This window comes from Garra rufa, chromosome 16, assembly GCF_049309525.1.
Source record: "Garra rufa chromosome 16, GarRuf1.0, whole genome shotgun sequence".
NCBI lineage: Eukaryota > Metazoa > Chordata > Actinopteri > Cypriniformes > Cyprinidae > Garra > Garra rufa.
In genome coordinates, this window is record NC_133376.1 from 14921706 (window position 1) to 14948580 (window position 26875).

Below are 26875 nucleotides of genomic sequence, written 5' to 3' on the forward strand. Positions count from 1 at the left end.
GATTAGACACATTTTTGAAAGAAACAGGACATACAATGAGAAAAAAAAATGTGAAAAGTGTGTGTTACACACTAGAATAAAGCTTCTGCATATTGAATGTGAGTTTGTTCCAACAATGCCAAATAGCTATGTATGCTCTTGGTTAACATTCTCTAATAGCCTGTACAGCCTAAGTGATTTATATAAGAGGATTGACTACTGTCCACACTGACAATATTCAATCTGCTTCAATCTCCTGTCGTACAAACAGGACAATTTCAGCCTCGAATGCGGATGCCAATCCCAAACACTGTGGGAATGCAGCCCATGTTTGTTATACATCATCCACTTGCCAGAGAAAACCACACGAGTTGTAAAACATGAGCGCTATTATGATGAGGAGTTGATGGGACAACTGGAGGTGTCGAGGATGAGCAGACTCATGATGAAGAACGGGAGGAAGATTCATGATTCAATAAGTTCTTGTCATAACAGCAGCGGGAAAATTCAGCTGTGCCCGCGCCACTCACACAAGAAAAATAACAAGATCCCACACATGACAAACAGTCATTAATAACAACTTTCTTTCTCCATTAACGTGCACACACACACACACACACACACACACACACACACACACACACACACACACACACGCTCACGCACACGCACACGCACACGCACACACACACACAAAATCCTTCAGATCACACATATTTTTTTTTTTCAGCGTTTTTGTTGATTTGAACTCTTTCCAACAATGACTGCATTATTTTAAGATCCATCTTTCAACGCTCATATGCTCACTGATGCTTCAGAAGGAAACACAATGCAGACCCAGGGGGTGAAAACTTTTGAACAGAATGAAGATGTGTATGTTTTTCTTATTTAATTTTATTAAATATCATATTTTTTCAATTTGCCCTTCAGAAGCTACAGAAAATACTTACATGTTCCCGAGTAGACAAAATAAGTTAAATTTACCCTGATCTTCAAATTCCAAAAGTTTTCTGGCTCTTAATGCATCGTGTTTTCTTCTGAAGCATCAGTGAGTGTATGAAGTCCTTCAGTTGTCCTCAGCATGAAAAGATGGATCTCAAATTCATACAGTCATTGTTGGAAAGAGTTCAAATGCTCAAGGGCAATTTTTATAAATGTAACCATTATTTTCTCTTGTGGACTAAACATATTTTATGTGAAATATCTTATTCAGGTCAGTACTACATAAAAAAAAATAACATGCATTTTGTACGATCTGTTTTAATTTGTTAAAATAATTAACATTTTGCAGATTCTGCAAGGTGTATGTAAACTTTTGACTTCAAATGTATATATATCCAAAAGTTCTGTCATGAAACTCTAGATGGTGTTGGCCAATGGGTTCTAACTCAATCTGATATAATCACATTATTATTCATAATGTGAAAAACAATCCCACATTATTATTCACATGACGCAGCTGATTGGTTTCTTTTCGTATCAGCAGCCAATGAGCTTGCTGCTAAACATTCCAAAATTCAACTAGTGCTTGCTGTAGGAGTTGCAGCGAGCTTCAGAAACCCTCCACCTCCCCAGCTCCACCTGTATAGATCTGCTACTGGGTGATTTCATTTATGTTATACTGTATATGGCGGTTATTTAATATACATTATGTTATATATGCAGCAGTAGTATTCCTTACATACTTACAGCAGCATGTTTGTGGATATACACTACAGCAGCAGCAGTCTAGCAGATCTATTCTGACTAAAAAAATTTACATTGCCATGTATATTACCGTGCTAAACTCTCTGAGAGTTGTCATGACAGAAATAATTTTTTTCATCCTGTTTCACATGGAAACACATCACAAATGGTTTGTAAATGCCATTTCATGTTGACTTTAAAGTGAAAGTCCTGCTCCGAGTGATTCAAGATGATGCAGCAGTGAAGCAGAACTGACTCGCGCAGGTGTTTTTATGGCGAATGCGCTGAGCGTTCAGTCTGTTTCTCCAAGTGGGTTATCGGCACATGCCTGCAGGCCCTGCTCCCATTGCCAGTGCTTCAAAACGCAACAGACAGACCTCCACCTCCTCCAACCCCCAGAGCGACACCTCTCCTTGACGTGCAGATGAATGCACCACTGGAAGCAGCAGTCCGGTAATTAACAAGACTGACAGGAACTAGTAATGCATCAGTCTAAACGCAGGATGGTTACTAAGCGAGGGGCGTCTGATACACTTTCAGCTCAAACACCACTGAGATTCAGGACTGAAACAATGTATGATCACTTGAAATGAGTCTGACAGCTTTGCTGCTCCTTAGAAGTCACTTGGATACCTTGAAGAAAATCAGTGAAGATCTCCTAAAGGTTTTGGTTGAGGTGAGATTCAGTTTTAGATTCAGCATCTAAAACCATCCCGACTACTTGTCTTGTTTAGCTGTGCATGTTAAAATGAACACTGACAATATGAGCACATATTGTCAAACAGCCCTCAGTGAAACAAATGAAATGACACTTTAAAATCCCACAGAGCCTATTTCATGCTTAAATAATTTATTTATATGTTGTTTTAGAAACTTTATGTGGCAGAGGCTGAATAAACAAGTCAGACACTATGCGTAAATGGGAAGTGTGTTTTCTGTGCCGCTTGGAAATGAATCTTACAACATTCACTAATTGAATAAGCCAAAAAGAAAAGAGTTTAATATATGATACATTTAACTTATTTAGCATAAATAAACAAATCCATCCATCCATCCTGTTTTTGGCTATTTAAAATATCTGTAATATTAAACCAAGAAATGGTCATCTACTTTCTGTGACTGTGACAGAGGAAGACAGTGCCAAAATCTGCATAAACATGCCAATTCTACAGGCTGTCATTTCTGATTGGCTGACTGACCTTTAGTGGGAAGAATGTGATTTGTGGAGATTTGAAGGCTCATGAATAAGCAATGATCTTGTGCTACAGAGTCTGACTAGGGGAAGGAAGAGACCCCATGAAACCGATATTAATCAATCTCAGATAATGAGAATAAGACTCCAGATTTGATTCTGTGGATGTGGTGATGGATGGAAAAGAAGTCTGTCAAAAAGACAGCGTGACTGTAAATTTCAGGGTTGACCTAAATGGATTACAATAATTCTTTGCAGAGCACTAAAATCTCAATAGTCATTAAAATCATTTGACTGGAAAATAGCACATAATGCAGTTTTGCTTGGGCTTCATTTTAACTGACTGTGCTGTCATAAATCTTGTCTGCAAATAAATGTCCAGTTATATGCTGGTCTTGGATCATCTTTCTCTCATTATTGGTTTATAAATGAGTTTTAAAGTATTAAACTTTGGAGCGTAATTTTTACCACACTGTATTTTGAAAATTAATTTTTAAACATAACATTTCACACCATATCTGCACCACGAACCATATCTAGACAATTAAATAATGGATTTTTTTTCGTCGGCGCCGATAGCCTTGTGGGCAGCGTGCCGACATACAGTGCCATTGCGCTACGGGCGTCCCGTGTTCGAATCCCAACCCGATGACCTTTTCCGATCCCACCCCCTATCTCTCTCCCACTTCGCTTCCTGTCATTCCTGATTTGTCTTATCAAAATAAAGGTAAAAATGCCAAAAAATACATCTTAAAAAAGAAGAAGAAAAGGATCATGGATTTTTGACCTCATCAGTAAGCAACCATCATTGTAACTATCCTAGAACACCCTAGAATCTAAAATCTAGAACATGTTAGCAACCACATAGCAATGCCTCTACAGCACATAGAACTCATTGGCCACCCATATCAACAGCTAGAACATGTTAGCAACCTCACAGGAATAGGAATGTCTTAGCAACACCTAGAACACGTTAACAACCCCATAGTAACACCTTGAATATGCTAGAAATCAGATAGCAATGGCCAAGCAACGCCTAGAGCTTATTAGCAACACCTGTAACATTTTAGCAACCACACAGAAATGTCTTAGCAACACATATAAAATGTTAGCAACCACATAGCAATGCCCTAGCAACACCTAGAACTTATTAGCAACCCATAGCAACACCTAAAACATATTAGCAACCACACTGCAATGCCCTACCAACACCTAGAACACATCAGAACCCCCATATCAACGCCTAGAACATGTTAGCAACCACACAGGAATGTCTTAGCAAAACCTAAAACATGTTAACAACCCCATAGTAACACCTAGAACATGTTAACAACCCCATAGCAACGCCTATAACATGTTAACAACCCCATAGTAACACCTAGAACATGTTAACAACCCCATAGTAACACCTAGAACATGTTAACAACCCCATAGTAACACCCCCATAGCAACACCTATAACATGTTAACAACCCCATAGTAACACCTAGAACATGTTAACATCCCCATAACAACACCTATAACATGTTAACAACACCATAGTAACACCTATAACATGTTAACAACCCCATAGTAACACCTAGAACATGTTAACAACCCCATAGTAACACCTAGAACATGTTAACAACCTCATAGTAACACCCCCATAGCAACACCTATAACATGTTAACAACACCATAGTAACACCTAGAACATGTTAACACCCCCATAACAACACCATAGTAACACCTAGAACATGTTTACAACCCCATAGTAACACCCCCATAGCAACACCTATAACATGTTAACAACCCCATAGTAACACCTAGAACATGTTAACACCCCCATAACAACACCTATAACATGTTAACAACACCATAGTAACACCTATAACATGTTAACAACCCCATAGTAACACCTAGAACATGTTAACAACCCCATAGTAACACCTAGAACATGTTAACAACCTCATAGTAACACCCCCATAGCAACACCTATAACATGTTAACAACACCATAGTAACACCTAGAACATGTTAACACCCCCATAACAACACCATAGTAACACCTAGAACATGTTTACAACCCCATAGTAACACCTAGAACATGTGAACACCCCCATAACAACACCTATAACATGTTAACAACACCATAGTAACACCTAGAACATGTTAACAACCCCATAGTAACACCTAGAACATGTTAGCAACCACATAATAACACCTAGAACATGTTAACAATTCCATAGTAACACCTATAACATGTTAACAACCCCATAGCAACACATATAACATGTTAACAACCCCATAGCAACACATAACATGTTAACAACCCCATAATAACACCTAGAACATGTTAACAACCCCAAAGCAACACATATAACATGTTAACAACCACATAATAACACCTAGAACATGTTAACAAGCCCATAGCAACCCATATAACATGTTAACAACCCCATAGTAACATCTATAACATGTTAGAACCAAACAGAAATGCCCTAGCAACGCCTAGTACTCATTACCCTGTTGTAAAACCAGCATATGCTGGTTAGGTCGATTGGGATGTTGGGATGCTGGTTAGGTATGTTTTGAAGCTGGTCCTTTGCTGGTTTATGCTGGTCCTTTTGCTGGAGTATCTTGGTCCTTGACCAGCACATGGCCAGCTAAGGACCAGCATAAACCAGCTAAGGAACACCTAGAACACATTACCAACTGCGTAGCAATGCTCTGGTAACTCCTAGAACTCCTTAGCAACCCATAGCAACACATAGAACATGTTCACAACCACATAGGTACATCTAGAACATGTTAGAAACCACATAGCAATGTCCTAGCCACCCCTACAACTTGTTAGAGACTCATATTAGCAAACATAATAGCAACAATACTGTAACACCCTAGCAACACCCAGAATTTGTTAGAATCCACAGAAACACCTATTAGCAACTCATTAGCAACTCCTAGAACATGTTAACAACCACATAGCAATGCCTCAGCAACACCTAGAACTAACATTTACATTTACATTTATTCATTTAGCAGACGCTTTTATCCAAAGCGACTTACAATTGGGAATACAACAAGCAATTCATCCTAAGGAGGCAGTTCAACATACAAAGTGCTCAAAAATACCATAGATCAGGCGTAGTTAGATGAGTACTGGCTAGAAAGGGAGGATCAAGAAAGAGAGAAGAACAGAGTTTTATTTATTTATTTATTTAATTGAGTCAAATAGTGTCGATAAAGATGGGTTTTCAGCAGTTGCTTGAAAACTGTTAAGGAGTCTGCATTCCGGATAGGACTATCCTATTACAAAACCTACAACATGTTAGACAACCACAGGCAGTTGCACAGGGAATCACCACTCACATTTTCCTCATAAACTATACAAATGACATTTTTCTTCTGTAATCATTGAGTCTAGATTATTTGCATGAATAATCACTATTGAATCTGTACTAATTAGATTAGATGCACCCTCTGTGTAATCTCTTCAGTTTCCCCTGGCTCAAATGAACAGGATATGAGTGAAGTCTGCAGTGCTCCATGATAAGATCATAATGGACTAATCTGTGCTTATCTTATACTGACCTCCAGCAGAAGTACATAGAGCCGCGTGTATCATAGACGGCATATGATTCTATCAGCATGGCTTTACAGTCGGGATATCAGTGAACTACTGGAGAAGAAATTACTTTAGATAAAGACAATGAAGTGAGATTTTACAGATGTTGTTCAGCATATAAAATCAACCCCTATCTGTTTTAAAAAGTTAAAGCGTAATACCAATTGTGAGTTTATACTTTTTAAAGATATAAACTCACAATTGCGAGTTATAAAGTCAGAATTGCGTGATATGAATTCCGAATGTGAGTTTGTGTCATGCAATTCTGACTTTTTTTGCTCAGAATTGTGAGATATAAACTTGCAAATGTGAGTTATAAAGTCCAATTTCAAGGGGGAAAAAGACTGATATGTTCTCACAATTGCGTTTTTATCTCTCAGTTTTGACTTAAATCAATATAGCGTGTTATGATGTTATGCAATTCTGAGAAAAAAGTCAGAATTTACTTTATTTCTTAGAATTGTGACTTTATTTCTCTGAATTGTGACTTTACTTCTCAGAATTGTGAAAAAGTTTATATAAACTCAGAAAAGTTTATATCTCGCAATTCTGACTTTACAACTTGCAATTGCGAGTTTATATCACGCAGTTCTGACTTCTTTTCTCAGAATTGCGAGTTTATATCTTGTGTTATAAAGTATATCATGCAATTCTGACTATAACTCCCTCAGAACTGCGAGATGTAAATTCACAATTGTGATAAAAAAATGGCAGAATTGCAAGACAAAAACTCTATTTCTTGTAACTCTGACTTTTTTTCTCAGAATTGTGAGATATAAAGTCCCATAGCAAAGACTGATATGTTTTCAGAACTGCAAAATAAAAACTCTGACTCAAAATTCTGACTCAGTTCTGACTTATTTTCGTGTAAATGCAAGTTTGTATCTCACAATTCAATTCTTCTCAGAATCGAGATATAAACTCGCAAGTGCAAGTTATAAAGTCCAGTTTGGAGGGGGAAAAAGACTGATATGTTCTAAAAACTTTTTTTTATCTCTCAATTCTGACTTAACTCATTAAAGCGTGTTATGAAGTCAGAATTGTGAGTTATAAACTCGCAATTTCTCAGAATTGTGACTTTATTTCTCAGAATTGTGACAAGTTTATATAACACAGTTCTGACTTCTTTTCTCAGAATTGCGAGTTTACATCTCGTTATAAAGTCAGAATTGTGAGATATAAACTTGCAATTCCGAGAAAAAAGTCAGAATTGCGAGATGCAAACTTTTTTCTCAGAATTGTGATATATAAAATCCCATAGCAAATACTGATATGTTTTCAGAATCGCAAAATAAAAACTCTGACTCAAAATTCGGACTCAATTCTGACTTATTTTCTTTTAAACGCAAGTTTGTCTCTCGCAATCCAATTCTTCTCAGAATCGAGATATAAACTCGCAAGTGCAAGTTATAAAGTCCAGTTTGGAGGGGGGAAAAGACTGATATGTTCTGAAAACTGTGTTTTTTATCGCTCAATTTTGACTTAACTCAATATAGCGTGTTATGAAGTCAGAATTGTGAGTTATAAACTCGCAATTTCTCCGAATTGTGACTTTATTTCTCAGAATTGTGACAAGTTTATATCTCACAATTTTGACTTTACAACTCGTAATTGCGAGTTTATATCATACAGTTCTGACTTATTTTCTCAGAATTGTGAGTTTATATCTTGTGTTATAAAGTCAGAATTGCGAGATGTAAACTTTTTTCTCAGAATTGTGAGATACATAGCAAAGACTGATATGTTTTCAGAATTGCGAAATAAAAACTCTGACTCAAAACTCTGACTCAGTTCTGACTTTTTTTCTTACAATTTTTCTCAGAATAGAGATATAAACTCGCAACTGCAACTTATAAAGTCCAGTTTGGAGGGGGAAAAAAGACTGATATGTTCTCAGAATTGCGAGTTTATTATATTCTGACTTAATAATTCACAATTGCATATTATAAAGTCAGAATTGACTCACAAACTCACAATTTGACTTTTTCTCGCAATTCTGTCAGAATTCTGAGAAATAAAGTCAGAATTGTGAGATAAAAAGTCGCTATTACCATTTTTTATTCAGTGGCGTAAACAGGTTTCCATATTTATGACTCATATAGTATGATCTATGAGAATGTGGAGCTCATATGAGGAGGAAAATCTCTGGGGTTTTTTTAGAGGCCCAAACTAAGCAAAAATATGCAATTTGGTGTAGATGCTTTTATTTAAATAGCCAAAAAGCAAGATTAAATTCTGGTAGCTTCAATGAGATCTCTATAACAGTATAGCAGACTATTTATATAAAATGATATAAACATCAGTGGTCAATCTTTATCTACCAATAATATGTCAAACAGTATTTTAAGAAGTAGGCTTAATGAGGTGGTTCACAATGACTGATGAGTAAATGTCTCTCCACTTTCTGTGTAAATGTGTTCTCTATGCTATTTGCAGATTAAGCTAATTGTCATGTATCTGGTCTATCCTGTCATCATGTACTCTTGCACCACACTTCATGGACTTCATTCCCCACAAGCCACTGCTCTAATCACTGCATTCACCTGCTCTCACTTTACTGATTACTGCTCACAGCTGCACCTCATCACACTGTCTGCATTTAAGCCACTCACACACACAGCCACCTTGCGAAGTCTTACCGTTCCCTATGGTCGTAATTCCGAGCGTTTTCCCTTGTGTTGGTTTCTCTGTGTATGACTCTGGACTGTGTACCCCGTTGACGATTCCTGCTACCTGCCATTGCGACCATTGCCTGTGTATCGAACTGTTTCCTGGATTTCCTACGTTGTTCCTGTTTTCCTGGTGATTATTCCTGCCTGTTGACTATTCTCAATAAATGCTGCAAATGGATCCGCACGTCTCAGTCTGACTCCATGTGACAGAAGACTTCGCCATTACAAGGATCCAGCAGCGAGTATGATGTCATCCGGTTCCAGCACGAACTCCACGGTACAGATCATGCTTCTCAAGCAGGGTGAGCAGACAATTGAGGATTATGCTATGGCCTTCATTGAATTGGCTAATCGGTCTACGATGGATGAGCAGTGCCTGATGATTTTCTTTCGGGGAGGACTCTTAGAGCCATTAGCTTCACTCATGCCCATGTTCGAACCTGGCTGGACTTTACAAACGTACATTGACTTTGCTCTGCAAATGAGTGGCTCTCTTTTTACTGTGGGAATTCAAGAAGAAGACGACAACAATGTCCCCACAGTAAACTCCAGCTCAGAGCCACCACACAAGATGGCCGCTAGCCCAGAACCACAGCACCCACATTTTACCACGGCTTGGCAAAGGTTAATGTCTAGCGTGGAGGACCCACCGCTGCTGTCGGCTCGAGCAGCTGGTCTCCCGCCCAGCCTTCCAGAGCCTCCGCTGGTTCTGCCCAGCCTTCCAGAGCCTCCGCTTGTTCCGCCCAGCCTTCCAGAGCCTACGCTGGTTCCGCCCAGCCTTCCAGAGCCTCCGCTGGTTCAGCCCAGCCTTCCAGAGTCTCCGCTGGTTCAGCCCAGCCTTCCAGAGCCTCCGCTGGTTCAGCCCAGCTTTCCAGAGCCTCCGCTGGTTCAGCCCAGCCTTCCAGAGTCTCCGCAGCCAGAGCGCCCTCCAGTCACCGCGCTGCCAGAGCGCCCTCCAATGACCGTGCCGCCAGAGCGCCCTCCTGTGACCGCTCGCCCAGAGCCTGCTCTTCCAGAGTCTCCGCTGGAGACGCCCAGCCCTCCAGAGTCTCCGCTGGGGTCGTCCAGTTCTCCAGAGCCCGCTCCTCAAGAGCGCCGTCCAGAGCCCTCTCCTCAAGAGAGTCTTCCAGAGCCTCCGCTGTTTCAGCCCAGCCTTCCAGAGCCTCCGCTGTTTCAGCCCAGCCTTCCAGAGCCTCCGCTAGTGCAGCCCAGCTTTCTAGAGCCTCCGTTGGTTCAGCCCAGCCTTCAAGAGCCTCTGCTGTTTCAGCCCAGCCTTCCAGAGTCTCCGCTGGTCCCGCCCGGCCTTCCAGAGCCTCCGCTGGTCCCGCCCGGCCTTCCAGAGCCTCCGCTGGTCCCGCCCGGCCTTCCAGAGCCTCCGCTGGTCCCGCCCGGCCCTCCAGAGTCTCCGCTGGTTCCGCCCGGCCTTCCAGAGTCTCCGCTGGTTCCGCCCGGCCTTCCAGAGTCTCCGCTGGTTCCGCCCGGCCTTCCAGAGTCTCCGCTGGTCCCTCCCGGCCTTCCAGAGCCTCCGCTGGTTCCGCCCGGCCTTCCAGAGCCTCCGCTGGTTCCATCCAGTCGTCCTGAGATTCCTGTCTGCCCGGTTCTGGTCACGGAGCTCATGCATGGACTGTTCCCACCCACCCTCCCTGCTGTTCCAGTCCCGCCACCTCTGTCTCCTGACAGTCCCTCTGCTCACCCACATCCCACCTTCGGTGCGGAGGACTTGCCATGGGACTGCCAGTCTCCATCGGTGTCCAGACTGAAGGATCCCTCACCATCACCTCCAGTCTCAGAGTCCTGGACTCCACCTCGGCCCTCCGACCCTGCGGCTCCACCCCGGCTCTGTGCTCCCTCGTCTCCGTTGTCGGCCATCGGCCCACCAGCTCCTCCGGGCTCCATCGTCTCTCCGGCTCCGCCCCGGTCAGTCGTCGCCCCACCTTCGCCTCTGGACTCTTCTCCTCTGGCTGCGCCTCGTCACTCCGTCCTGCCGGCTCTGTGGACCTCCTCCCTCCCGTGGGCACAGCCTCGATCCTCTGTCACTCCGGCTCCGCTGCGTACCTCCGGACCTCCATCTCCGCCGGGGTCGCCAGAGCCTTGGGTTCCGCCTTGGTCCTGCGGATCCTCTGTGTCGCCCAGGACCATCGACTCTCCAGTTTCGCCTCGGGCTCCACCGGCTCCACCGGCTCCACCTCCGTCGGTCGGCCCCAGGCAGGAGCCAACCCTTCCTCCATCATGGCTTCTCCTTCCGTCGGCTCCGCCTCAGTTTCGTGGTTCCAGTACCCCTACATGGACCTGGCCCTCCATCCCTCCCCCTGTTCCGCCTCCGCTCCACCACCCTCCAGGTTGTATTATGTGGTTAGAGCGTCTGGAAGCCGCTCCTTGGGGAGGGGCTCTGTCATGTATCTGGTCTATCCTGTCATCATGTACTCTTGCACCACACTTCATGGACTTCATTCCCCACAAGCCACTGCTCTAATCACTGCATTCACCTGCTCTCACTTTACTGATTACTGCTCACAGCTGCACCTCATCACACTGTCTGCATTTAAGCCACTCACACACACAGCCACCTTGCGAAGTCTTACCGTTCCCTATGGTCGTAATTCCGAGCGTTTTCCCTTGTGTTGGTTTCTCTGTGTATGACTCTGGACTGTGTACCCCGTTGACGATTCCTGCTACCTGCCATTGCGACCATTGCCTGTGTATCGAACTGTTTCCTGGATTTCCTACGTTGTTCCTGTTTTCCTGGTGATTATTCCTGCCTGTTGACTATTCTCAATAAATGCTGCAAATGGATCCGCACGTCTCAGTCTGACTCCATGTGACACTAATGCGCTTCCTACAATTTGTAATCACATTTAAGATAGTCAGTTGAAATGTATCCGTTGTGTGAGATTATATTGACCTCTTTCACCTGATAGCTTGTAATGTAAATCAATGAGATCTTTATAACAGCATAGCAGACTAGTTACATAAAATGATGTGACCCTAGACCACAAAACCAGTCATAAGAGTCAATTTTTTTAAAATTGAGATTTATATATCATCTGAAAGCTGAATAAATAAGCTTTCCACTGATGTATGGTTTGTTAGGACAATATTTGGCTGAGATACAACTATTTGAAAATCTGGAATCTGAGGGTGCAAAAAAAAAAAATCTGAATATTGAGAAAATTGCCTTTAAAGTTGTCCGAATGAAGTTCTTAGCAATGCATATTACTAATTAAAAAATAAGTTTTGATACATTAACGGTAAAAAATTTGAAAATATCTTCATGGAACATGATATTTACTTAATATCCTAATGATTTTTGGCATAAAAGAAAAATCAATCATTTTGACCCATACAATGTATTGTTGCCTATTGCTACAAATGTACCCATGCTACTTATGACTGGTTTTGTGATCCAGGGTCACATATACACATCAGTCGTCACTCTGCATTTCCCAAAAACATGTCTTAGGATGCTTAGTTTAATGATCAAAGTCCAGTAAGTGTTAATCATGAAATATTAACAATATCAAAAATTTTTCAGTCAAGACTTCACAGCAAAAAGACACAAACCACAACCTGAAGTGAATGTATTTATAAGTATACTTAGAGATATTTTACTTGCAAAAAACAAACTATAATAGAAAGCATGTAATAGATATTGTATAATCACATTGCTCTCCAGGGGAAACTGCAATTTTTTTTCTCTACTGGACAAGCCAACTTCACATCATCCTAATGTGCTCTTGAATTCCCATCAGTCACTTCATTTTTCCTGAGACGTCACATCACTCACAAATTTACAGCACTGTCACCACGTCAATCAATCAGATCCATACGCCACCCCGCCCGAACAGTACAAAGCATGCTGGGACATGATTAATGATAATTACCTTGTCATTGACCACGCTCTTGCCATCCCAAGCCCATCCGCGCTTGGTGAAGTAGTTGACAGTGGCGAACTCAATCAGGGCGGAGAAGACAAAGGCGTAACACACTGCGATAAACCAGTCCATGGCTGTGGCGTAGGCGACTTTCGGCAGGGAGTTACGGGCGCTGATACTCAAAGTGGTCATGGTCAGTACAGTGGTCACACCTGAGGGGAACACAAGCAATGACAACACAATACAAATTACTATGATTAATGAATCCAGAGCTCTATTCAACTCAGAATGTCAGAATTTCAAGTTGGAATTTCAAGGTAAACTCAGCAGAAATCTTGCATCACATGAATGCGAAAGCACTTAGTTCCACCATTACATGAAAAATAAAACCTGGTTTTAGTGTGATAAGGGTTTTGACAATCATCAAATTATAGACGCATGAAAACAAATGCTGTATTGCGTAGTATCAGAAGTAAAAAGAGTTTGAATTAAATACTATTTAAAATAGAACGAGATAGATAAAATACAAATAAATAAATAAAACAATAAATATACAAGCAAATAAATAAATAACTTTTTTTTTAAATTGTGGAATTTTTCAAACTTGTCAAAACTGCTCCCAAAAACATTCCACATCGCACGTTGGTCATTAAATACAAATAAATAAATAAATAAATAAATAAATAAATAAGCAAAGAATGAATGAATGAATGAATGAATATTTTTTCCCCCCAAAAACATTCTAAATCTACTATTGGTCCTAAAATACAAATAAATAAATAAAACAAAAAATATATAAATATATAAATAATATATAAATAAATATATAAATAAATAATAATATATAAATAAATAACTTTTTTCTCAAACTTATGATACAAACTTGTATATAAGCAAAGAAAGAATAAATTAATAAATAAATACATAAATAAATAAATAATTAAATAAATATATATTTTTTCTCAAACGTGTGGAATTTGTCAAACACAAAATTCCCATCTGCCATTGGTCCTAAAATACAAAAAACAAACAACAACAACAAAAAAACAACAGCAACAACTAATAATAAATATAAAAGCAAATAAATAAATAAATAAATAACTTTTCTTTCTCAAACTTGTGGAATTTTTCAAATTGGTCAAAACTGTTCCCAAAAACATTCCACATCTGCCATTGGTCCTAAAATACAAATAAATAACATTCTTAACAAAAATAATCTACATCTACCATTGGTCCTGAAATACAAACAAATAAATAAAACAAAAAATATATAAGCAATTAAATAAATAAATTTCCCCTCAAACTTGTGGAATTTTTCAAACTGGTCAAAACTGTTCCCCAAAACATTCCACATCTGCCATTGGTCCTAAAATACAAATAAATAACATTCTTCTCGTCAAACTTGTGGAATTTTTCAAATTGGTCAAAGCTGGTCCAAAAAAAATTCTACATCTGCTATTGGTCCTAAAATGCAAATAAAAAAAATAAAATAAAAAAATATATAAGCAAAGAATGAATGAATGAATGTATAAATGAATTTCCTCTCAAACTTGTGGAATTTTTCAAACTGGTCAAAACTGTTCCCAAACACATGCCTAACATGGTCCTAAATACAAATAATAATAATAATAATAATAATAATAATAATAATAATAATAATAATAATAATAATAATAATAATAATAATAATAATAATAATAATAATAAATAAATAAATAAATAAATAAATAAATAAATAAATAAATAAATAAATATACAAGCAAATAAATAAATACAAACTTTTTGTGATACTTGTGATCAAATCAAACTTGTGGAATCTTTCCAACAGGTTAAAACTGTTCCCAAAACACTCTATCTCTGCTATTGGTTGGAAAATACAGATAAGCAATAAATAAAACAAACTATATAAATAAATTATAATTAAGTACAACAGATCACTATACACTCTGTGTTGGAGGAGATAGTATTTTAACATCACAATCACAAATTACATCACCTTCAATGACTTTGAAAGCAAAACGCAAAACGTCTCTAAAGCTTGAGTCTGTCAGGACCCTGCTGTTATATCTTCAGTGCACCACATTTTTTCCAGTCTTTGGGCTTCTAATCATCCAAAAACACGACAACCCTTTGGCCTCTAAATGCCTGAATCACTCTCATTCTTCTACATTCCAGTTCCTTTCTAAGAACTCCGCTGTGTTTACCGAAATGAAAGTATTTTTAGAAAGCGCCTTGTGAATTACAAGGAAGGGCTTGAATAATTTTGTTTTTGAGGGGAATAATACAAGAAGATGACAGCCTTGTTCAGTCGTGGGACCGGGGAGACAATAACCTTAATGAGAATCCTCCGGCACTTTCACGACTTTTGGTTCGCAGTGCTCTGAACGCTGTCTGCTGAAACTCGGTGGCATCGTAAAGGGATTGTGGAGAGGAACCTGTGCGTTCCTGACTCCTGCCTGATCCAGGTCTGCAATGACAGATCGGCCTGACAGACGGCAAGCTTGGGGACGCCGACCGCGACCATGCACGTAAACAAATGCCTCCAATTAATTTCCATCGCCGTCAAACTCAACAGCATTCAATCCCAGGTGGGACGAGCATGACAGCAGTTCGAAACGGGCTGACAACCAGAGAAGCACAGATAGGGAGTGTGGGATGGATCACCTTCCCCTGACTGTCAGACACCTTCAGCCATAATGCAGATATCCATCCAGTCACAAAGCAGTCAATGCATCACTCAGAACTTAAAAAAGACACTACAGTGAAAGTGAAAGGCGGAAGAGGTCAATATAATCTCATACAGCGGATACATTTCATCTTAAATGTGATTACAATTTGTAGGAAGTACATTAGCTCAATCTGAAAATATCATAAAGAACACATTTACACAGGAAGTGGAGAGACATTTACCCATCAGTCATTCTGAACCACCTCATTAATCATACTTCTTAAAATATGGCTAAAGAAAATGGTTACTAGGCAAGTAAACGGCACCAGTTATGTGATTATAATTGCAATAAGTAAAAAAAGTAACAACATTTGACAGTAAAAAGACACCTGCTGTGTAAATAAATAAATAAAGTAGATTATACTGTAATTTATTGAATATGGAGTCTATTATACAGCTGTACAGGGAGCAGTGAAGAACACAGAGGAACCCTGATTGCCTGGGTAGCAGGTGATTTGCTTGCTGAAGTGTTCAAATCTTTAATTATCTCATTCGTTGAGACGCTGTCAGAGTCTAGACCGCAGGATGGAGGAGTATCAGTTTTGGCATGGAGAGAAATGTAATGGAACACACTTCAGCACTTCAGGGAGATGAAAGGAACAGACTCCAAACCGGCTGAAACGACTTCAAATGCTTCTGTTGGCACTTTTTACAAAAGCAAAACACTATCTGAAAAACCCATCATCCTAAATTTAGGTTATAAAATGGCATTGCGACCAGCAGAATGGCTGAATTCTGTGTAATTATTTTTCAGTTTCTATCAAGTATCATTATCGACCAAGCTGCAAATAAACCCAGCTGAACCTGTTAAAAAAAGTACCATCATATATGGCGAGACCAGACGCTATTTTCTTCACCAGCAAGTCATCAGACAAAGCAATATTATGGATAGAAGCAATGGTTCAAAGTTAAAAACATCTTAAAGGGGCTATATGCAACTTTTTCCCCAAAATAAACGTAACAATAGCCTTTTTATTTGACCATTTATGACTCAAACATCTCCTGATGAGCATACTGACAGCCTGTAATCCTATTTTCTGTCGGGTCGGATTTTTCGCGCGCTGTCTGCGGATGTGACGTCAAGCGCGTTCATGTTAAAGTGAACCCAATTATGCCATTTTTCATGTTCCTAATATTGTTTTGGAAGTCTCCTAGGTGTACATGCATTCAAGGTCAGACAACGCTTCTGTTTTCTCAAAATATGCATTTAAAGGTGCAGTGTGTAGATTTTTGCGGCATCTAGCGGTGATGTTATGAATTGCAACCAACGGCTCCCCTCCACCGCTCACCCCTCCCTTTGCAGAAGCTACGGTGACCCACACGGGATTAAGATGTCGTCGTTTTAGACAGCAAAGAGTAATGAGGTTTCTTTTAAAACGTAAATTAAGGAATTATATTTACTTAATAATTCAATAAAACGATGTTATTGTGAATATTACAGTTACTTGTTCATCGTGTTTTTCCGCTAGAATAACAGCGATGAAACGCGATCTGTAGAGCAGTTTGTCCGTTTAGGGCTACTGTAGAAACAATACGGCGACTTCCATTTGAGGGGACCCGCGGTGTATGTAGATATAAACTGATAATTCTAAGGTAATAAAAACATAATGGTTCATTAAGTAAGGTCTTTATACACCCCTGAAAACATAGTTATGTATACTATATTGCATTTCTGTCTAGAGATCATCTTAAATATTACACCACCTCATTTCCAGCGATTCTCGAATGATTCATTTGATTCAAAAATTCTGTTTCTCCTTTCTATGAGCTTACTTTGGTCAGATAGCCCAGTCTGTTGTGATTGATCTACCGTGTACAGCACGTGTCAGTTTCTTCATCAGGCAAAACAATATTATGGAGAGAAGTAATGGTTTAGAATGGTTAAGAACATCTTAATGATGGATTTGTTTATTACAAATAAGCAGCTTTTCACTTTACAAGATGTTAACTGATTGACTGGAGCCATGCCGATTACTTGTTTTTTTCTTTCTTTTTTTCATCAGCCGTTTAATAAACTCTCATTCTTATGGCACCCATTCACTTCAGAGGATCCACTGGTGAGCTACATTTCTTCAAATCTGTTTCTGAAACAAACTTATTTACATCTTGGATGGCTTAATAGTGAGTACATTTTTTAAAGTTCCCCAAATTATGCCATTTTTCATGTTCCTAATATCATTTTGGAAATCTCCTACAATATGTTTACATACATCCAAGGTAAAAAAAAACCTTTGGTTTTCTCAAAATGTGCATTTAATATCACCTAATTTTCCAACGGTTTCTGTAGTGTAAGCAACCAACCGATTCTTTTGAAGTGGACTATGGGGGGCACCATTATGACGTGAATTTTTTTTTTTTTTTTTTTTTTTTACGCAGCACAGTTCAGAATACACAACTCTGACAAAAATACTAATACGATGACCACAGCTACTGAAAGAGCTTACAGGTGCCAATGGATGTATGTGTAGACTTAAACCTAATGTCATAACATCAATTTTCTCCACAAGGAGTTTAAACGTCCCTGAATATCGAGTAAAATCCACACTGAGAAACTCGTTCAGTGGCTGTGGTGTCATGACAAGTGTCTGCATGCTTACATCCTGACAGGATGGCATCTAGCCTTTCTTGTCTCTGCTATTTGTAAGCACTTTCAGTACCTATGGTCGACTAAAAGCCTCAAAGGCATTAGGGCTAAAGTGGAGATAACAAAGACGCTGGTCTTTAGGAAGTTTCATTCGTCCACAGGCATCTTCCTATTCTTTGCTCCTTTTCTTATTGCTAGGAAAAGCAGTGAAGACTTACATTGCTTCTCTTGTTGCCCTTCGAATGGAAAATTACACACTGTAACCGATTTTTGTAATTTGAACAGTATTTTACTGTAATGTCTACAGTAAGATACTGTAAAATGTATATACAGTATTTTACTGTAAACTGCAAAGAATTATGGGAAAATATATGATCACTACTGTAATTCTCCACTACTGTAAAGTGGCGGTAAAAGGACAAAAGATAAATGTTGCACCATTAACTTGACAAAAAGGTTAGTATATTATTTCTCTTATTATTTATGAAAAACTGAGCAATTTTAATATGTTTTCACTTGGTAACAGCAAAGTAACAATATTCATTGTGTTTTTCATGTCGGTATAGCCTTTTTTTCCTGACTGACGGCTGGAGCGCCGCCATAACGGTGAAAACATGGACTGGTGAGTAAGTTAAGGTGACCTATATTAGTCGAAAAAAAACTTTAGTTAAACCGAGAAACACGTTTGTACATTTTGCTGCATTTTAATGCAAGTTAGCTCATCTGACGAGCCCTTACTCAAACTTAACAGCGAACTGAGGTAAAATACTGAGGTAAAGTGCTTTAGGTCAGTGGTTCTCAACTGGTTTGGCCATGGGACCCACATTTTTACATGGTCATCAAGCCACGACCCAAATTTTTAGGAACTATAATATAATTTTAGGAATTATAATTAATTTGTATTTATTTGCTAACGTACACAAGTAGTGACAGATAAATCATAAGAAAATCACCAAGACAAATAAACAATATTTTATTGCTGTCATTTAACATATTCGGGGTCGTACTTGCGCTTCGACATATTTGTTGCTATAATTAAATGAAATTTCACTTGTCAAACGGTACGGTTGTTGCGCATGCATTTCAAAATAAAAGTCTGGTATAAGCAAAATAAAAATTAAACTTTTGTTGTTTTTTTGACCACACACTCCGCGACCCACTGAAAATGTTCCCTTGACCCACTTTTGGGTCGCGACCCACCAGTTGAGAAACACTGCTTAGGCAACCACTGTTTCTGTGGAGATTTTAAACCGTATTTTCAAGCCCTTCTTTTGTTTTTTATTTTCAAGTTTCTGGTCTGGATGTCGTCTGTAACGTCGGAGGTGTATTTTGGATCCTCTTCTTGTGAATGACTGCCATAGTATCGACGATAACATGAACTGGTATGAATTTCAGTAAACCGAAGTTGACAAACTTAACGTTAAGTTAAAACGTTAGAGCAGCATAATATCTTTTCAACGCTGCCTCTTTATAGCTAGCAAGGTAATTATCTTCAAATGATGTTTAAGTAAGAAATGTGTGTATCAATGTCATATGTAACTTTATAGACGGTCCCTAAATTCAGTGACATACGTGACATAAACAGCGCGCTAACACGAAACACTGAGGTAAAACTGAAACACCGCTGTTAAGTGCATCTTTTGTATTTTATTTTCAAGTTCGTGGTCTTGTGGTCATGTCATCTGCATCGGAGGTGTATTGGAGTCTTTTCTGGTGATTGCCTCATCGCGGTGCAAACAACAGGTAACTGTTAAGCTTTTGCTTTCATCAACCTAACTAATGTGAACGTTACTAAATTAGCCGAATTAGCCACAGTCTGCTGTTCTCCACTAACTCGCAGAACGGGTTAACTTTTTAAAGAGAGTAAAGGCTAGCAATATATTAATATAGCAAGTTTTGCTAATAAATATTATATATGTTTATTTTATTAACAATGTAAATTTTACTACTGTACAGTAGTTGTCTTTTCTGATCATAAACTAAAGTAACACTAAAAGGGTGTTGTGACACGGTCTGTTACGGAGATTTCTCCAAGCACTAACTGGATGTTGACCATCAGGGGCAGAATCATCATCAGCCAGCTGTCCATTTTACAGACATGCAGAATTAGGTAACCCATAACACATTGTGTTTTACATTGCATTTACATTCATGCATTTTTCAGATGCTTTTATCCTAAGCAAGTTATATTGTATTTAAAGTACACATTTGTAAGGTATTTATTCCCTGGGAATCAAACAGCGGTTGGCTAAGTGGGCTAATGTTTTTTTATTACCATGTCTTGTCACATCAAGATTGAGTTTGCATGTGCATTAAAATTATTTTTTATTAAACCAGCATTTAAACAGCAAAATGCAGTTGCTTCAGGTGTATTTAACTTACTATAACCTTTAAATTCATAATAAAAATCACAATTTTACCGTCTGTCAAATTTAGATTATTGTTACTGTAAAGCAACAAATATAGATAGTAGGCCTATGCACAGACTTTCTATAAAACACACAAACACACATTTTGAATGTTTAACAGATTGGTTAGCATTTAGAATGGTCTGTGGCAGGCTTTACTAAGTATCAGGGCAACAAAATTCAACAAACAAGGAAGTAATCTTAAGTGATTTAAATCATGAAGAAAATATTGTCTTTTTGCTCCATTTAGTAAAAACGGTTCTAAACAAAGCCATGTTGTGCATCTCAGCACATAGCTGTGTTTCATTACAGAATGAATTTACCTTTTTTTAAACACCTTGAATCAGTGATTTACTGACCCATTCATACATTTTTTTATTAAAAAAATTAAATAAAAAGTTTCTTCAGTTTTTTCTTACTACTGCATTCATATGTAGTATATAATGTTTTTTTTTAATGCATACAGCACCAAGTTTGACAGCTGAGGCAAATTCTATAAACACTGCTTTGAAAAAAAATCTTTTTTTTTCTTGTGCTTGTAGGTTCGTTCAGACAGTCAACCTTTGTGGCAGCAAATGCATTGACAGTCACAGATCAGATGGACTTCTGGAAAGAGGGTGCAAACAACAAGCATAAGCCTAAATCCCATTCTGCCGTTTCTCATCAGAGAGCTTGTCAACTTTGACTCAAAATTACTAAAATTTAACACAACACAAACACATTTTTGATTTTATTTTATTTACACTACCAGACAAAGCTTTTGAACAGTAAGATTTTAAATGTTTTTAAAGAAGGTCTCTTCTGCTCACTCAGCCTGCATTCATTTGATCCAAAGTACAGCAAAAACAGTACACTTTTGAACCATTTTTATTATTTAAAATAACTGTTTTCTTTTTGAATATATTTTAAAATGTCATTTATTCCTGTGATCAAAGCTGAATTTTTAGCATCATTACTGCAGTCACATGTTCCTTCAGAAATCATTCTAATAATCTGATTTTCTGCTCAAAAACTATTATTATGATGTTGCTGAAATTATTATAATGCTAAAAACAGTGGAGTAGATTTTTTTTCCCAGGTTTCTTTGATGAATAGAAAGTTCAGATAAACAGCATTTATCTGAAATAGAAATAGTTTGTAACATTATGAATGTCTTTATTATCACTTTTGATCAATTTAAATCCTTGCTAAATAATATATTTCTATTCATCAAAGAATCCTGAAAAAATTAAATAAAATATGTTTATCAGCATACCAGAATGATTTCTGAAGGATCATGTGATACTGAAGACGAATAATGATGCTGAAAATTCAGCTTTGATCAAAGGAATAAATTAAATTGTAAAATATATTCAAATAGCAGTTAATTTATATAAGTTATCACAATTTTACTGCTTTTGCTGTAATGCAGGCTTGGTAAGCAGAAGAGAATTCTTTAAAAAAATCTTAGTGTTCAAAAACTTATGACTGGTAGTGTACTTACTTATTTTTGCTTTTCAGTATGTGTATGTTTGCCATGATACAAAGTCTCCAGGGGACTGTGGTGATGCCTTTTTTCTGCTGTATCCTAGAGGTCAACATTTGTAATTTGTACTTTTAAAAAGAAAATGTTCAACAATTAAAAAGAATATTATCAGAACTAATGCTTATGAGTTATTGTGATTTTTCTGGGGACGGGGTGGTAAAAATCTTGAATTACAGTGCTGTACGACAATTGGATTTTTTTTTACAGGCAAAAAATGTATAAAAAAATAAATGAAAATAAACTCTATAGTACTGATACTGTAATTGAAAATACAGTAAAAATACTGTAATTCAAGATACAATAAAAACACTGTAAATGAAATTACAGTAAAAATACTGTAAATGAAATTACAGTAAAGGCCTTTTAGTACTGTAAATGCACTTACAGTAATAATACTGTAAACATTTTTATAGTAACTTACTGGCATCCAGCTGCCAGTAAGTTACTGTAAAATTTACAGCAAACTTTTTACAGTACAATCAAAAGCATACAATGTGTCTTTCATGGGTTTTCTGCTACATATTTCAGTAAGAGACATTTTTTGTGTTGTATTAACTTTAACAAAATTTTTCTTCTACGTAAACTATTATAAAACTACTGTTTTTAACTATGCTTTCATTTCTTTAAAGGATTTGACCGCATTTTCACACAAGAAATTAATATTCATCTCTCATTAACTCACACACGTCGCTCCAAACCCGTATGACTTTCTTTCTTCTGTGAAGCACAAAAGAAGATGTAGTGCAGAATGGCTGCTTATTTCCATTTAACAAAAGAAAATGTGTATAGATGTGCTGTCAATCTCTGAAATGGAAAAAAAAAAAAAAAAAAAAAAGACTACGGAATTAGTCCACATGACTCATGCACTAAGTCTTCTAAAGTCATATGATAGTTTTGTTTAGCATTTATTCACAAAAAAGACTTCTAACCTGTCATTCACAACATGAAAACCAAGGCATTTGGCATCACTGTCATCAAACCTGGTGCAGTGTTTTTTTTTTAAACACCATATTTGAACTGAAAGCGTTTGAAGATTTGAGCATTGTCGCTGATGGCAAGATTTTCTGCAAATGGCCTCGTAATTTTGGTGTGCTTCTTTTACGAAGGTATTGCATCACATCAGAGGACTAGAGAATGTACCGCATGAGTCATACGGACTGATTTTATGGTGCTTTTTTGTTATTTTCGGAGCTCGAAAGCCCTAGTCCCCATTATGAAAAGCACTCTGGGCATTCCAGAGATGTAACTGCTTTTGTGTTTCATGGTAGAAAGAAACTCATATGGCTTTTCAACAACATGAGGGTGAGCAAATGAACAGAATTTTCATTTTCAGCTGGACTAATCCTTTAATACTTTACTAACGCAACAAGCTAAAAAAACACATGGCCGTGCCATGTACGTACAAGCGTCGTAATAAAGTATACATTAGATAACGCTCTGGAGCTATTTAGCCTGGAGCAATTTTTCAATTATGTAGCTCTTGACCGCCTTCATGCTTATCTGAGCTCCATTTTAATGATATTCTCTACATTTCAACTTTAATATCTCAACACCTTATAAAACTCTAATAAGCAATCCACAACATGGTAAAAAAAAAAAAAAATAAAATAGCGTCATAGCGCTTTTTTACAAATTCATCTGATGCTCTACAATTAATGCACGGCATTAATATTTTCAGGGTTATTATTTGGCAATGCAAGGTCTCTTTTGGAAGCCCTAACTCTGAACATTTGCCTGATGGCAGGTTGTTTAAAAGGCTCGTATAATAGATGGATGGTGCGAGAAAGATAGGAGACAGAAAGAGTGACTGGGACAACTGAAGAACTGCCAGAAAGACTCCAGGGAGAAAGACACCAACAGAGAATAAAGACACAGGCAAAAAGACAGAGAGACAGACGGTAGGGGCAGAAAGACATCTGAACCTGTGCCAGGAGGGCTCATCTCCTCAACGTTACCTGCTTAGCAACACAGAGCTCAGGGAATCTCCGCGGTAACCGAATTGTTCTGTACATGAGCTCCATAAATCCTTACAGAAACGCTCAGAAAGGACCGGCTTCCCCGCTAAAGTCTCTAATCTGGGGCAGAGGACTCCAGAGCCAGGGGCTCCTGGGGCTCCTTGTGCATTTTATGGCTTGAAGGTCACCTCTTCAGCTACAACAGTGTTTTTCAGTCCTGATCCTGGAGCACAGTGACATTTTGGATGTTTTCAATACCTAAAATAACCAATTTAGGTCATAGAGACTCTATAGTGAACTAGAATCAGGTGTACTGCTATATTGGAAAACATGCTCCACCAAAAAGTCATGACTGTTTCCCATCACCTTTCAGAAGAATTAAATAGCCAGTTTATCCTACTGTAGGACTCTACATGTAAATATACCCCACTTTTGGCCCGACATGTTGTTTATAAAGACATGCCAAATTGCTGAAAACAGGTGTTGATAGATAAATGTGACCCTGGACCACAAAACCAGTCATAAGGTTACATTTGACAAAACTGAGATTTATACATCATGTGAAAGCTCAATAACTAAGCTTTCTATTGATGTATGGTTTGTTAGGATAGGACAATATTTGACTGAGATACATCTATTTGAAATCAGAAATCTGAGGATGCAAAAAAAATCTAAAAGACTGAGAAAATCACCTTTAAAGTTGTCCAAATTAAGTTCTTAACAATGCATATTACAAAACCAAAAATTACATTTTGATATGCTTACAGTAGGAATTTTACAAAAAATCTTCATGGAACATGAACTTTACTTAATTTCTTAATGATTTTTGGCATAAAAGAAAAATCAAAAATTTTGACCCATGCAATGTATTTTTGGCTATTGCTACAAATATACCCCAGCGACTTAAGACTGGTTTTGTGGTCCAGGGTCACAAATGTACATGTGGGGGAAAACAAACTGATTACAGTATCCCCATGCATTTCTACACTCTTGAAAACAGGTTTCAAAAGGGTGTTTTTGCAATGATGCCCTAGAAAAAAATGCTTTTGGTTCACCTAAGATCCTTTTAAGTGTGGCATATCATGAAAATCAGACTTTTTCCGTGTTTAAGTGCAATAATTGGGTCCCCGGTGCATCTACCAACCCAGAAAACAGGAAAAAGGACAACCTAGTAACTGTTTTGGTAAGGCTTTCACTGCAAGCATGTAAAAGAAAAACGAGCCACTCAGATACTGCCCCTTAATCTGCATGTTTTCAACCATGGCACCGCCATTTTGTTTTCGCAAGCGACAATGGTGTACTAGTTCTAATGCTATGGTAAAAGTTTGATTTGCTGTCACACAGAGCTAATATAAACATGCAATTTCTTTCTCAGCTGTTAATCCTCACAGACATAACCGACTATTGTTGTAAGTCATATGTGTTTTTAACAAACTTTTGTGTATTTGACAGTTTAAGCGCAATAAAACATGAAAGAGAGTTTACTACTTAGTTTAGCACTCACATGTCGTGTGACAGCCGCTTTCTGTGCGTGTTCTTCGGATGTGTGTGCTCAGAAAACCGTATATCAGAAGTTTGAACTAATATGGCCTTAAAGGGGTCCTATTATGCTTTCACTTTTTGAAATTTAGCCAGTGTGTATATGTTTGGGCATAAAAACATCTTCAAAGGTACAAAATCTCAAAGTCCACTCCAAAGGGAGATATTTAGTTTTAAAAAAAAAATCCCTTTTCAAGAACAATGGCGAACGGCTCCTTTGGACTACAGCATTTGTTTTCCGGATGCTATGATGTCACAACGCAGCCCATTAGAATATCATTTAAATAAATCCCGCCGCATTTAAAGAGACATGCATGAAAGCAGCGTGATTCTGCTTCCACTCAAAATAGGCATATTCAAAATGATATAATCAATGATTTGTGGAGTATTTTGAGCTCAGACTTCACAGACACATTCTGGGGACATATAAGACTTATATTACATCTTGTAAAAAAGGGGGCATAGCTCTCCTATAATAAATATTAATAAATAAAATAAAGGTTCTTTCTAATCTATGATTCCTTAAGAACAATTAACATTTATGGAGCTTTTCCATTCCATAAAAAGTTCTTTATAGTGGTGACAGGTTCTTCAGATTTTTTAAAAGTTCTTCACACTAAGATAAATGTTACTTTTAAAAACTTTTCACTAAAAGGTTCTCTTGTCTGGGGAAACAAAATGTTGTTGTTTTTCCCTTCACAGTTTTTACTTATTTAACCTGTAAATGGGCCAGGAATCAATGTTTGGGATTTAAAGAACTCTTTGTTTATTATTATTTTATTCCAGAAAAGTGAAATGATTTTTTTGCTGCATGTTTTACTTTTTACAGATAGCCAAAACATCTTCGGTATTCCCCTTAGAAACGAATGGGTAACTATGGTAACTGGGATTTTTCTGCACCAATGAATATTTCTTGACATACATAAATTTTATAGACACACACTACACACATCACATATATCTATTATTAGAATTGTAAATCAAGACTCGATCTCAGCCATGTCAATTTTAATCTAAGATCAAACCTTCACTTCATTATTTAGTTCAGAGTGACCTTAGTCCTCCATTAATCTGTCACAGTAAATTAATTTATGCAGATTTTCTGCATCACTTCGGCTGGAGGCCAATAGT

General features: G+C 38.0%; 1 protein-coding gene across 1 annotated transcript in view; it reads right to left on the minus strand.

Moving 5' to 3' along the window:
* gabra2b (gamma-aminobutyric acid type A receptor subunit alpha2b) overlaps window positions 1-26875 on the minus strand; it is a 190211-nt gene that overhangs the window by 62360 nt on the left and 100976 nt on the right. Inside the window, exon 9 of the mRNA XM_073820198.1 lies at window positions 13015-13217. Within this exon, the coding sequence (XP_073676299.1) occupies window positions 13015-13217 (203 nt within the window). The remainder of the gene's footprint in view (window positions 1-13014; window positions 13218-26875) is intronic.